The sequence below is a fragment of the Fukomys damarensis genome, unplaced genomic scaffold (assembly GCF_012274545.1).
Source record: "Fukomys damarensis isolate Sample0158 unplaced genomic scaffold, DMR_v1.0_HiC HiC_scaffold_33, whole genome shotgun sequence".
In the NCBI taxonomy this organism is placed as follows: Eukaryota; Metazoa; Chordata; class Mammalia; order Rodentia; family Bathyergidae; genus Fukomys; species Fukomys damarensis.
This window is the reverse complement of record NW_022900945.1, coordinates 26,392,943-26,406,125: the sequence shown is the minus strand read 5'-3', so window position 1 is coordinate 26,406,125 and position 13,183 is coordinate 26,392,943. Positions and strand designations below refer to the sequence as shown.

At 33.2% G+C, this 13,183-nt stretch overlaps 1 protein-coding gene across 9 annotated transcripts in view; it reads right to left on the bottom strand.

The window, feature by feature from the left end:
* Nucleotides 1-2,925: 2,925 nt before the first annotated feature.
* Nucleotides 2,926-13,183, bottom strand: part of Ccdc18 (coiled-coil domain containing 18) — a 114,182-nt gene continuing 103,924 nt past the window's right edge. For 7 of the 9 annotated variants that reach the window (XM_010644892.2, XM_010644890.2, XM_010644897.2 and 4 more), the window contains 2 exons: nucleotides 10,379-10,579; nucleotides 5,204-6,285 (listed from right to left, as the gene is read on the bottom strand). In XM_010644892.2, the coding sequence (XP_010643194.1) occupies nucleotides 5,647-6,285; nucleotides 10,379-10,579 (840 nt within the window). In that variant the 3' untranslated portion in view covers nucleotides 5,204-5,646. Of the gene's footprint in view, nucleotides 3,076-5,203; nucleotides 6,286-10,378; nucleotides 10,580-13,183 lie in introns of those variants that run through there. The other 2 variants (XM_010644895.2, XM_033758153.1) reach the window with 2 other exon arrangements.

Sequence of the window (13,183 nt, the reverse complement as noted above, 5' to 3'; positions counted from 1 at the left end):
GAATTGAAATTATCCCATGCAAATTATCAGACCACAGTGCAATGAAATTGGAAAGCAATGGCAAAAGACACCACAAAAACTTCATAAACACATGGAAATTAAACAATACCCTCCTGAACAACCAATGAGTCACAGATGAAATTAAAGAAGTAATTAGTGTCTATAATTAAACAATAATGCTAATACAACATACTGGAACTTACAGGATGCAATGAAAGCAGTCTTATGAGGGAAATTTGTAATGGTAAATTCCCATATTGCAAAAATAAGGCAAGTTTAAATAAACAACCTTAATGTTGAACCTCAAGCTTCTAGAAAAAGAAGAGCAAGTCAAGCCCAAAGCTCATACACAGGAAGAAATTATAAAGATAAGAGCAGAAATTAATGCAACGGAGATTAAGAAAACAATACAAAGAATCAATGAATCAATGAGTTGGTTCTCTGAAAGATTAAATTGACAAATTCTTGGTCAATCTTGTAAAGGAAAAAGGAAGGGAAAGGCTTAAATCCATGCAATTAGTAATGAAAAGGGTGAAATCACAACAGATTCTGCAGAAATCCAGATCATCAATACCTACTTTGAGTACCTGTATCCTAATAAGATGGAAAACACAGAAGAAATGGACAGATTCCTAGATACGTATGAATAATTAAAGCTCAATCAAGAAGATATAAAAATTCGAAATAAACCAATATCAGCCAATGAAATTGAAGATGTAATTAAAAACCTACCAACAAACAAAAGCCCAGGCTCTGACAGATTCACAGCCGAATTCTATGAGAATTTTAGAGAAGACAGTGCATTATTTCTCAAACTCTTTAATGAAATTAAAAGGGAAGCAATACTCCCAAATTCATTCCTGGAAGCAAGCATACCCTGATATCAAAACCAGAGAAGGATCCAACCAAAAAGAGACCTACAAGCCAATCTCCCCCTATGAACATAGATGCAAAAATCCTCAATAAGATACTGGCGCAGAATGCAGCAAATCTTCAAGATTATGCAACATAACCAATCAGGATTCATCCCAGGGATCAGAGATGATCCAACACACACAAATGTAATACAATAAATTAACAGAGGCAAGGACAAAAACCACATGATAATCTCAATAGTTACAGAAAACACATCTGACAAAGTCCAACACTCAAAGTTCAACACCCATTCATGAAAATTGGAAAAGATAGTTTTTATCTCAATCTGACAAACCAACAGCCAACATCATACTAAATGAACAAAAACTGAAAGCTTTCACTAAAATCAGGAACAAGACAAGGATGTCCACTGTCAGCACTCTTATTCATATAGTTCTGGAAACATTAGCCAGAGCAATTAGACAAGAGAAGGAAATAAAAGAAATAAAGATAGAAAAGGAAGAAGTTAAATTATCATTATTTGCAGCTGACATGATACTCTACTTAAAAGACTCGAAAAACTCCACCAAAAGACTTATTTAATAACCAAATTCAATAGTGTAGCTGGATACAAAGTCAACACTCAAATATCAACAACCTCTCTGTACACAAATAACAAACTCACTGAGAGAAAAATTAGGGAAACAACACCTTTCACAATAGTATCCAAAAGAAATGGAATATCTAGGAGTTAATCTAATGAAGTAAAAGACCTTTACATTGAAAACTATAGTACTCTGAAAATGGAGATCAAAGAGGGTAACAGAAAATGGAAAGTTACCCCTTTTGTGTAGGAAGAACCAATACAGTGACAAAGGCCATATTTCCAAAATTGTTATACAGATGTAAGGCAATCCTGATCAAAATAGCAATAACACAACTCACAGAATTAGAGAAAACAATTCTAAAAGTCATTTGGAACCTGGAGAGACCTAGATTAGGAAAAGCAATCCTGGGCAAAAAAGGCAAGGCATGGGGGCATCACAATCTATGACTTGAAATTATACTACAGAGCTACTGTGATAAAAATAGCGTTGTATTAGGAAAAAAAAGAAGACGACCCAAGGATCAGTGAACAAATAGATAGAAGATGAAGAAACAACTCCAAACACACTCAGCACCTTATCCTAAACAAAGGAGCCAAACACCTTCACTGGAAGAAAGATAGCTTATTTAATAAGTGGTGTTGGAAAAACTGGCTTTCCCCAAGGCAAAGATTGAAACCAGACTCATCTTTCACCATGCACTAAAGTAAAATCTAAATGGATCAAAGATCTAAATATTTAGACAGAAACACTAAATTTGCTGTAAGATAGATTAGATAGAATTGTTGAAGACATTTGTGTAGGCAAAGACTTTATTAATTTATTAATATTACATATTATAATTAATTATATATTACAATAGTATATATTAATTTATTAATTGTTATTACAGGTACAAATTCCCTGATGATGAATTTCATCATTATGCATATCTAAAATGTATAGTAAAATAAAAAGTAAAAATAAATGTCACCTGAATTGTGCCATACGATTTTATTCTACATTAGAACCATGTGTAAATGGAGTCATGAACCTATTTCTTTAGAACATGTAACTTTCATCATTATGTTAAATAATTCTACCTGTAAAGAGAAATAACAACATACCATATTTACTTCATAGGTTCGTTATAAGGATTAAATGAGTTAATAAATATAAACTGCCTAAAGTGGTCCATGATAAATGGTAAACACATAAGTCAGTCATTGTTAGTATAATTATAAACCTGTCTCAGGATGACTTCTAAATTCTTACGATTTGTCTAAAAACTAATTATTACTAGAAAAATAACAAATAATGTGGTAGTATTTTAAAAACAGTAACAGTATACTTTTTACATATTTTATCAGTGATTTTTACATTGAAGAAACAGACAAGGAGAGCAGCAAGTTTAAACCAAAAGTAATGAATAAAATTAATTAATTCATTTTTACTAAAATATAATTAAGTTTTAGATGAATGGGCTTTCTTTAAAAATATTAAAATACAAAATTTATTTGAAAGCACTAAAATACATCTTCTATGAAGCATGAGCTAAATATAAGTAAACATAGCATAGTACCAACAATTCCATTTTTATCACATGAATATCTTCTTTTAATCACAAACTTTCTTCCTAGAATAATGCAAAATAATAGATTAATATTTGAAATATTCTTATGCTGATTTAGCATTAAAAGTCCACTGTAATAATCAGAAGTGTAATTTAAAGCAAAACTATGAAAAGATAATCTAATCAGTTGCAAAATATGAAACAGAAACTCAATAATAGACTACATGGATATAAAAAGCCATTAATTCTGATTTGAAGGAGTGGGTTGGGAGTCAAGGTTAAATTAAACTGATTTTAAAACACACAAAGGACATAAAAATAAATTATGGTAGCTAGGTGGGGTAGCACACACTTGTAACCCTAGCTACTTGAGAGTCTGAAACAGAAGACCATGAGTCTATAACTAGCATGGGCAATTTAGGAGGACCTTGTCTCAAAGAAGAATGGGGACGTAGCTCAGTAGTAGAATGCTTTCTTGTGGAGCATGTTCCATTCCAAGTACCAAAAAAAGTAAAATGCAGTTAAGTTACAGAGGGTTAAGGGTGGTATGGAGATAGCAACAATGGCCATGAATTTAAGATACCTGGAAATGAAAGGAAGTAGGATATAAAAAGATGAAAGATGTGGTTTAAATGAGGAAGCACAATAGTGAATAGGTGACCATATTTAAGGCTTGAAAGTACTTGGGCCTCTCTCCCAAAGGAAAAGAAACACCTTTCTCTTAGAAGAGGAAGAAAAGAAGGGAAGATGAACATGGAGTAAAGATATTTTAGGGAAAGGGAAATGAGAAGAATAAAGATATGTCATGTACAGGAGCCTAATAATCCTAATCAATGTAAATATTAAAAGCCATAACATGTGCTAAGACAAATAGTATCAACAAGTATGAAAAAGACAATTGGGGAATCAGAGGATGAAGGGGGAGGGGGAAATAAGTGGAAGGGGGTTTAAAAGAACAAACTGTAATAGGTACATGTAACCACTCTCCAGGATGATTTTAAACTGCATGAATTACAAACATGTACTAATAAAATAAACAAAAAAAACCTTAAAGTATGTAAGAGCTGGGTGAAAAAAAATATATATTTTAGGGTCAAGAGATAAAGAGATGAAGGGAATTGGCATTATTCTTGTTTTTTAATAATGGCAATAGGTAAAGCAACTTTCCAAATGTCACAATTACTTATTCTGATGCACAGAACCCAAGTAAACAGTAAATTATGACAAAATTATGGAAAAATGTTTACTTCAGAACCTACTTTCTCTAATTCTTGTCAATTCATTTGTTTTCATTTTTCAGTCCACTTCCAGCTGTCTCTCTTGCCTCTCCCTTTCCTTATATTATTTCACATCATGACCCAGAGAAGTATATATTTTTAGTATTAGTTATACTTAATGTATAAAATTTAAAATCTTCCTTTTTCAAATATTGTTTTTTTTTTAACCAGGTATTAAATCATTTCTAAGCCACTTTTTGGTGAAATTGAGTCCTTCAAATTTTGTGGAAGGAATTAAGGTGTGTTATATAAATGTACCAACTTTCCACAAGGAATGCAAACATTATGTACTACACACATGTACTAATAAACTAAAATAATAAAAAATAAATTTTTGGTTTTCCCAATTAACAACATGTGGATCACTGATGAAAAGTACTTTTTCTCAAAAGAATCATACCACAGTGATGCACGTGCACCCATGTTTATAGCAGCACAGTTTGTAATAGCTACAACTTGGAAACAGCCCATTTGCCCATCAGTTGGAGACTGGATAAAGAAGATGTGGTTTTTCTATAAAATGGAGTACTTCTCAGCCATAAAGAATGAGAAATTAAAGACATTTATAGCTAAATGGATGCATATTGAGAATATACTTTTCAGTGAAATAAATAAGTCACATGTATAAATACTGAATAGTTTCTCTGGTGTGAAAAACTATAATTGTAAATAAGATCCTAACGGTATAATTGACAATGTGAAATAGGAAGAAAAGGGCTAAAGGAGTAGGGCAAGTAGGAAGGGCAGGGGAAAGGAAATAAGTAAAAAAGAAAAAAATATGAGAAAATGAAAAAATGGAAATGAAGTTTTTGTAAATAGGGAAGGGAGGAGGGGGTGAAGGGAGGGCAGGGGTATGGGGAAAAAAATGAGAACCAAGATACATCATGTAAAGGTACAAAATCCCAATGATGAATGTAACTGTACTGCATACCTAAAATGTACCAATAAACTCAATAAGAGAAAAAAAAAGTACTTTTTCTCTATTCCAACCTTTACAATATATATCTCTATCACTGACTTAAGATAAACACTAAAAACAGGGTTTTCATGACATGGCATGATTCATTTAAATACAGGATGAGAATCTCTAATTTGAAATCCAAAATGTTCCAAACCACAAAAACTTCTGGACACCACAAGAGCTGGGATTTAGCTCAGTGATGCCTCCACCGGCCTTGCAATCGCAAGGTCCTGAGTTTGATCCCCAGTACCAAAAAAAAAAAAAGGACACCACAAGAGGGAAATTCCACACTATGAAACTTTGCTTTATACACTGAAAATACTGCAAAACAGTTCTGGGTATAAAACATAAATTAACTTTGTGCTTTGACTTAGGTCTCATTCTCAAAATATCTCATTATGCATGAGAACTGAAGACGATGAATTTCCAGAATCTGAAGAAATCAGAAACACTCCTGGTCTCAAGCATTGTGGAAATCTTCTCAACCCCTATATGAATTTTCCTCAAAGTAATAAAACGATACTCACTGGACAAATTATTATAACCTATAATGTATAAAATACATACCTGAGTTAAATCAGCACCTGTCGGCATGGAAGACTTTTTTAACAGTCTAACTTCTTTGTTTATGTACCTCAGCATTCCACTAAGGGTACTAAAGTCATTAGTCTCAGAACAATCATCTTCTAGGTTATATGTGAGAGGTTTAAATGAGTCTGACTGGTTAAAAATCAGATCCTTCTGGCTTTCTTCTAATGTTGAAGGCTGTTTTATTTGCATGTTTTTTAAGTCCTGTAGTAATTCTTCAGAAAGATCTTCATTACTCTGAGTTTTGAAACTAAGATCACTGGCACTAATAGAACGACGTAGTTTTCTACACTTGAAAAAAGATGTGTGAAGATGTTTAGCAAACTCTGGATCTTGAATATCAGGCATAGTTTCTTCTGGAGGTATAAACGGGGCTAATAAAAACTTGATATCTTCTGCCTTTTCATGTCCAGAAATTTTGGCTTGTAATTTGGTTATTTCTGATTCCTGGAAAAAATAATGGTGCATGGTACATAGTCAGTGTACAATACATTTTTGTTAAATGAATGAACTACTTAGAAAATCAAACTCAGAAGTCATCTAAGTCAATACTCATCTTGTATGAGAATTGTTTAACAATTCTTGAGGATTTTCCAAATATTGTTTAAACCTGTACTATTAAGATAGCTTCATTTTGAGATAATTATATATGTTTATTTATACATCTGGAGTACTGTAAGGAAGTCCATGAAAACCAGATTTTTCTTACAGATTTTTTTTAAGTGTGAAGGAATCAATTTTTATTCAAGAACGAAATCTTACACCTACAAATTTTATCTGCAAAAGTATCGAGGTGTACTACCTTTTGTTAAATCTAACATGGACATACACCAAAAAAGATTCCGTTCAGGATTTCTAAAAGGAAGTAAATATATTAGTTATTTTGTTTTACATGCTTTCATTAAAATAATCTTTTCTTAATCTATTATTTTGTAGCCCTTTTTATTTTTGTTTTGTTTCGTTTTTTGTTGGTACTGGGGATTGAACTCAGGTCCTTGCGCTTGAGAGGCAGGCAGCAGAACCACTGAGCTAAATCCCCCTGGCCCTTTAATCTATTATTTTGAAAAAAAGAGATTGATATTTAATAAATCTTTACTAAACTTTACATTATATTTTCCCATGTCTTTCATTTGGGTCCTCTGATCCAACTTTCAGAACCTAGGAATGAAATATAACACCGAAAAATCATAAAGACTAAAAATATAAAGAAACATTTTGGGGGGGATACTGGGGATTGAACTCGGATCCTTAGGCTTGCGAGACAGGAGGTGAAACCACTAAGCTAAATCCCCATCCCTAAAGAAACTATTTTGATAAATAAGTATATTTACCTTTTCTTACAGTCATCTTTATAAGACATATCTATAAAGATATTTAATAACTATATCTGTATCTATATATAATCAGTCACCATAAATCTGGTAGTTTCTATCATTAAGCTTGGTTTTAAAAAATATTCTGCTTATATCTAAAACTGTCAAAATTACTGTGTAGTTGCTGGAAATGAAAACCTGAAAATGCATATTCTAGTTTTTTCAGGTATATTGCCTTATTTATTTTAATTTTTAATTTCTGTGGTACCAGGGATCAAACTCAGGACCTTAGGCTTGCGAGGCAGGCAACAGAACCACTGAGCCAAATCCCTGGCCCCTATATTGCCTTATTTAGATAAATTTTTCTTGTAAGAGGCTAGATAGCGTGCCATTTTTTTTTTTTTCAGTGTTAAGAATCAAACTAAGGGCCTTGTGCATACTATGTAAGCATTCACCACTGAGTTACATGCCCAACGACATTCATATTGTTTTTCCTTTTTGTGGTACTGAAGACTGAACCCGAGGCTTCCACTGAGCTATGTCTCTACCCTTTCTTTTATTTTTTTATTCTGAGATGGGGGTCTCAGTCACTAAGTTACCCAGGCTGGGATCAAACTTGTGACCTTCCTGCCCCAGCCCCCTAGAATACTGAGGATTTTGCTCATCTGGAGGTGTTTTTTTTTTTGTTGTTTTTTTTTCCTCTCCTCTGTCATGCATTATCTCACCATAATTGAAAATAAACGTCATGTAAGCAGGATGACATATCACTTTTACAATGAAAGGTAGAACACTGCGTACCTTAAGGATAAGTCACCTTTTTCTTAAAACTCAAGGGTCACTGTATGAACATTACTGTGGTGTTCCATAATATAACGATATTTCCAGGGATATCAGAGTTGTCTTAGCTTTGCCCTTGCTCCAGTTTTCCTCACAAACTAGGATACTGGGTAGGGTAGTGGAGGAAGAAAGCTAGAAAGGCTAGTTGTTTCAAAGTTTTCTCCCTCGCTTTTGATTTTCTTCTGTTGTCTACTCATGCTGTCAGTGGAACTCCTTTCTATAATTCTTACTGTGTGCTCTGGTACTTCTATTAGTCTTTCTATTTTTCTTTTATCCTCCATAACTTTAAATTTTTTTTTCTTTTTATTGAGTTTATTGGTACATTCTAGGTATACAGTACAGTTACATTCATTACTAGGATCTTGTACCTTTACATGACAGGTCTTTGTTTTCATTTTCTTTTTTTTTTTTTTTTGGTACCAGGGTTCAACCTCAGAACCTTGTGCTTGTGAGGCAGGCGGCAGAACCACTGAGCTAAATCCCCAGCTCTCTTGTTAACTTCTTTTCTAGACGTTAGAGCCTTTGAGGTTGAGTTTGAGAGTTGTCAGTCAACAAAGGGATTCTATTTTCCGACTGGTATGTATATTGGTACACTGGCCAATCACAATACATGTTCTAAGATCTCTAGCTACCATTCATTTAAGAATGGTTACTACTAGGGGCTGGGGATTTAGCTTAGTGGTTCTGCTGCCTGCCTTGTAAGCACAAGGTCCTGAGTTTGATCTTCAGTACCAAAAAAAAAAAAAAGAATGGCTACTACTTAGCCAATATTTTGGAAGGCATCTATGCTAACCACTATATCACCAAACCTTTTACTTAGCCAATATTTTGGCAATTTCCTAAGTATCTGAACTTATCTTCCCAATAATTGATATGTGCAGTCTAACTGCATTTCTGTCATTGGTAATAGTATCTATCTAGCAAGTGAACAGAGTTAATTAGTGTAACAAGGGATATAACAGAATCCTAATTTTTAAAAAAATTAATATTATTTATACATTTTAGGTATACAATATAATGACATTCATCATTGGAGATTTGTACCTTTACATAATAACATAATATGTCTTTTGGTTTTTTGTACCAGGGATTGAATTTGGAACCTTGTGCTTGCGAGGCAGGTGGCAGAGCCACTGAGCTAAATCCCTGGCCCCTTTATTTTATATTTTACTGTAATTTCTTTCTCTTTTGGGGGAGGTGGGTACCAGGGATCAAACTTGGGACCTTGCACTTGTGAGGCAGGCGGAACCACTGAGCTAAATCGCTGGCAATATATCTTGATTTTTCTTTTTTTTTCCTCATTCCCCTTCCCTCCCTTCAGCCCCATAAGGGTAGGAGAAAGGAAAGAAGGGAATGGAATTAATATGAGAAAATGAAAAAACTGGAAAAAAAAGTCTTTGTAAATAAAGGGGAATGGAGGGGTTGAAGGCAGAATCTTAATTTTTAAGGCTGAATTAATTTTTTAAAAATGAAGATTTGTAACTTTGTTACAAATCTCCAGAATACTAAGATAATTACTTTAATGAAAGTATTAATAATGTTCAGCCGACACACACACACACACACACACACACACACACACACACACGTTCCTGGGATTGAACCCAAACCCTCACAAACACACACTGTACCACTAAGCTACAACCCTAGCCCCTAAACTTAATTTTAGATTACACTGATTCAGTTTTCATCTAGTACTACAAATGTTAACCCAATTAGAAAAAGAATTTAAGTACTCAGTTTAATACAGAACTACAAGTATTACTAAGGTATTACTTGGTTGAATTTTTTCCTTTCTTAGTAACTTTATTTTGCTATAAAACCACTTATTGCTTCACAACTATTAGTTTGTTCACTTTTAAGAGTCTTACTAAATAACTTTCCTATATATTAACTTTTTAATATTTACAATATTAACTTTAAGAAAAATTAATCCCTCTATATAATCTCTATAAATTAACCTCTATATATCCATACTGAGATTAATGTGAAATTTTAGAGAAAATTTCCATGCTCAATAGAGGTGAATAAGCAGCAACACCCTATTTAAAAATGATGTCTAGATTCGAATACAGTAAAAAAAAAATCAAGTATAATCTTGTATTTTTACTTCACAGTTTTTAAAGGAATTTCAATGATTTTGAAAAATGCTTCTTTTTTAGGTATAATGCCCTTTAAAGTAAATGTCGTGGTTGGGTAAATTTATATTTTAATATTTATAAATATTTTTGTGGCAGTATGACGTACATCATAGTAGTAATTTCCCAGTTAAGTCTTCTACATAAAATGCTTTGTATTCAAACAGGTAGATATTGGCCATAATGTCCCTTATAAAGTATAAGAGGAAAAATAAATCATAAATTTATGTTTCACTACTTTTACATGCTTACTTTAATGAGCAATGCTTCATTTATAGCTTCAATTACTTCATTCTTGTCTTGAACTTGTTGATGTAAATTGCTTGCAGTGTCCTGAGCTTCTTCTAATTCCAGTTTTGCCTTCTCTAACTGTTCATTTAGTTGCTGAACAGAAGTCTTCTGAGAGTCAGCAGAAATCTTCCATTTGGCATGGTTCTCTTGATGCAAAATTATCTACAAAGTTCCAAAACACACACACACATATGAAAAGAAGGTGAAGTTGGTTTCAAAAACACCATCATACTTGCTATGACCACTCAATTTTTCCTAAAAGTAAGTAAATTCTGTCTGCAATTATGAACACCTGATTTCAAAACAAATGAAAAATACTAGAGGGAAAATGGGAGAGAAGAAAAAGACCTAACAGACATATGCAATGGACTCCATCTGAATCCTATAAAGAAATTTTTGAGAAAAATGCAGAAATCTGAACAATAGATATTTAATGGCATTAAGAAATTTTTGTATGATAATGCTGTTAGGATTTTTTTTTTTTCTTTTGTACTAGGGATCAAACTCGGGTCCTTGCTCTTGCAAGGCAGGTGGTAGAACCACTGAGCTAAATCCCTAGCCCTATTGTTCAGATTTTAAAAAATAGTCCTCTTTTAGAAATATTTATTGAAAAACAAGTGAAATAATGTCTGGAATCTGCATCAAAATAAGTACTCGATGATACTTCTTAGATGAAGAAGCAGAAACATCAATCTATGAAAACATGTTCAACATCATAGGTCATTTGAGAGATGCAAATTAAAACAATGCTGAGATTGCACTGAGGATTTAGCTCAGCGTGCTGCTGCCTACTTTGCAAGCACAAAGACCCCATAAAACCCGCCAAAATCGAAACACACTAAGATTCCATCTCACTTCAGAAACAATGGCTCTTATCAAGAAATCAACCAATAACAAATGCTGATGGGGATATGGGGGAAAAGGAGCCCTTCTCTACTTTTAGTGGGCATGCAGACTGGTGCAATCACTCCTCAAAACAGTGTGGAGACTCCTCAGAACACTAAAACTAGGGATTCCATTTGATCCAGCTATTTCCATTCTTGGCATCTTCCCAAGAAAATTAAAAGCATCATGCCACAGGGATAGATGCATACCCGTGTTTACAGTGGCACAGTTTGTAATAGCTAAATCTTGGAAACAGCCCCAATGCCCATCAATCGATGAATGGACGAAGATGTTTTATTTTGTTTTTATAATGGGGTACTATTCTGCCATACAGAAGAATAAACTTGAGACATTTCTAGCTCAATGGATGCAACTTGAGACCATACTCCTAAATAAAGTCAATCAGGGAGGGCAGGGACAAGGGAACAAAATGAGAACCAAGACCTGTCATGTAAAGGTACAAGATCTCAATAATGAATGTAGCTGTACTGTATACCTAAAATGTACCAATAAACTCGTGAGGGAAAAAAAAAAAGTAAATTGGTCACATGTTTAAATACCACATTGCTTCTCTGCTATGAAAAACTGAAAGTGTAAATAAAGATGAAAATGTATAACTGATTTTGGGAAATAGGAAGAAAATGTTCAAATTAGAAGAGGAACAAGGGAGGGAGAAAGGAAAGAAGGGATAAGAAAGAGAATAGAAGCAAAAAATGGAAACAAAGCTTTTGGTTTTTGTTGTTGTTGTTGTTTGTTTTTTGGGTTTGTTTGTTTGTTTGGTACCGAGGATCAAACTCAGGTCCTTGAGCTTGTGAGGCAGACACCAGAACCACTGAGCTAAATGCCCAGCCCAGAAACAAAGCTTTTGTAAATACGGAGGGGAAGAGTGGTAGAGGAGGGTAATGGTAAAAAAAGAAGAAGCAAGACATTATCATATAAGTACTAATTCCCTATGATGAATGTTGTCATTATAAGTGTTTTGCTTCAAAAGGAATTTCTGAATACTGAGGGAAAAATAGGAAGGGAAATTAAAGACATGTTGACCATAATTCCCAGTATGTCTAGAATCATCTGGGTTTTATACTTGGTGTCTTGGTCTAATTACTAGCTGCATTCCTTTTTATTCCCCAAAGCATTTCCATTTAATAAAAGAAATGGTCAACACATTTGAGAATTAAATAAAATTGGCCATGAACTGATAATTAGAGAAGTTAAATTATAAACATAAACATGGGGGAGATTATACTACTTATAGTACTCTTTTTTTTCCAGTGCCAGGGATCAAACTCAGGACCTTGAGCTTGCCAGGCAGGCACGGCGCCACTGGGCTACATCCCTAGTCCTTCTATTGTAGAAATTACCACAACAAAATGTTTAAACAATCCCATTATCATCTCAAAAATAAGTTTTACAATTATTAAATGGTTTTTCTGACAATTGTAAAACCATTTTTAAAATTATCTATCCCTTTTTAAACTCTCCACTACTTTAATACCTTACACTCCCATTTTTACATTTAAACAATATGCATACTTTAAAAACAAATTTTTGTTAGTAATCAAAGCAAGAAAATACATTACATATTTTATGAAATACTTTGTCACACAGAATATTAGTACCAAATACTAAACAGCAATACCAGAATTGGTTTTTAAAATTTATTTTATATACTTTCATATAAAATTTTAGGTAGCTTATTAAATTAAAAGTAATCAGAGATAAAATGCAATAATTAAAAAAAACCTGGTAATTAGAGATATAAATAAAATTAAAGGCCATATAATAAATGTGTAATGAGCAGTTAAGGGCAAATACTTGAGATGGGCTTATTATTATTCAAAATAATAATGTTAAATGAAGCAGCTAAAATCAATTAAACAA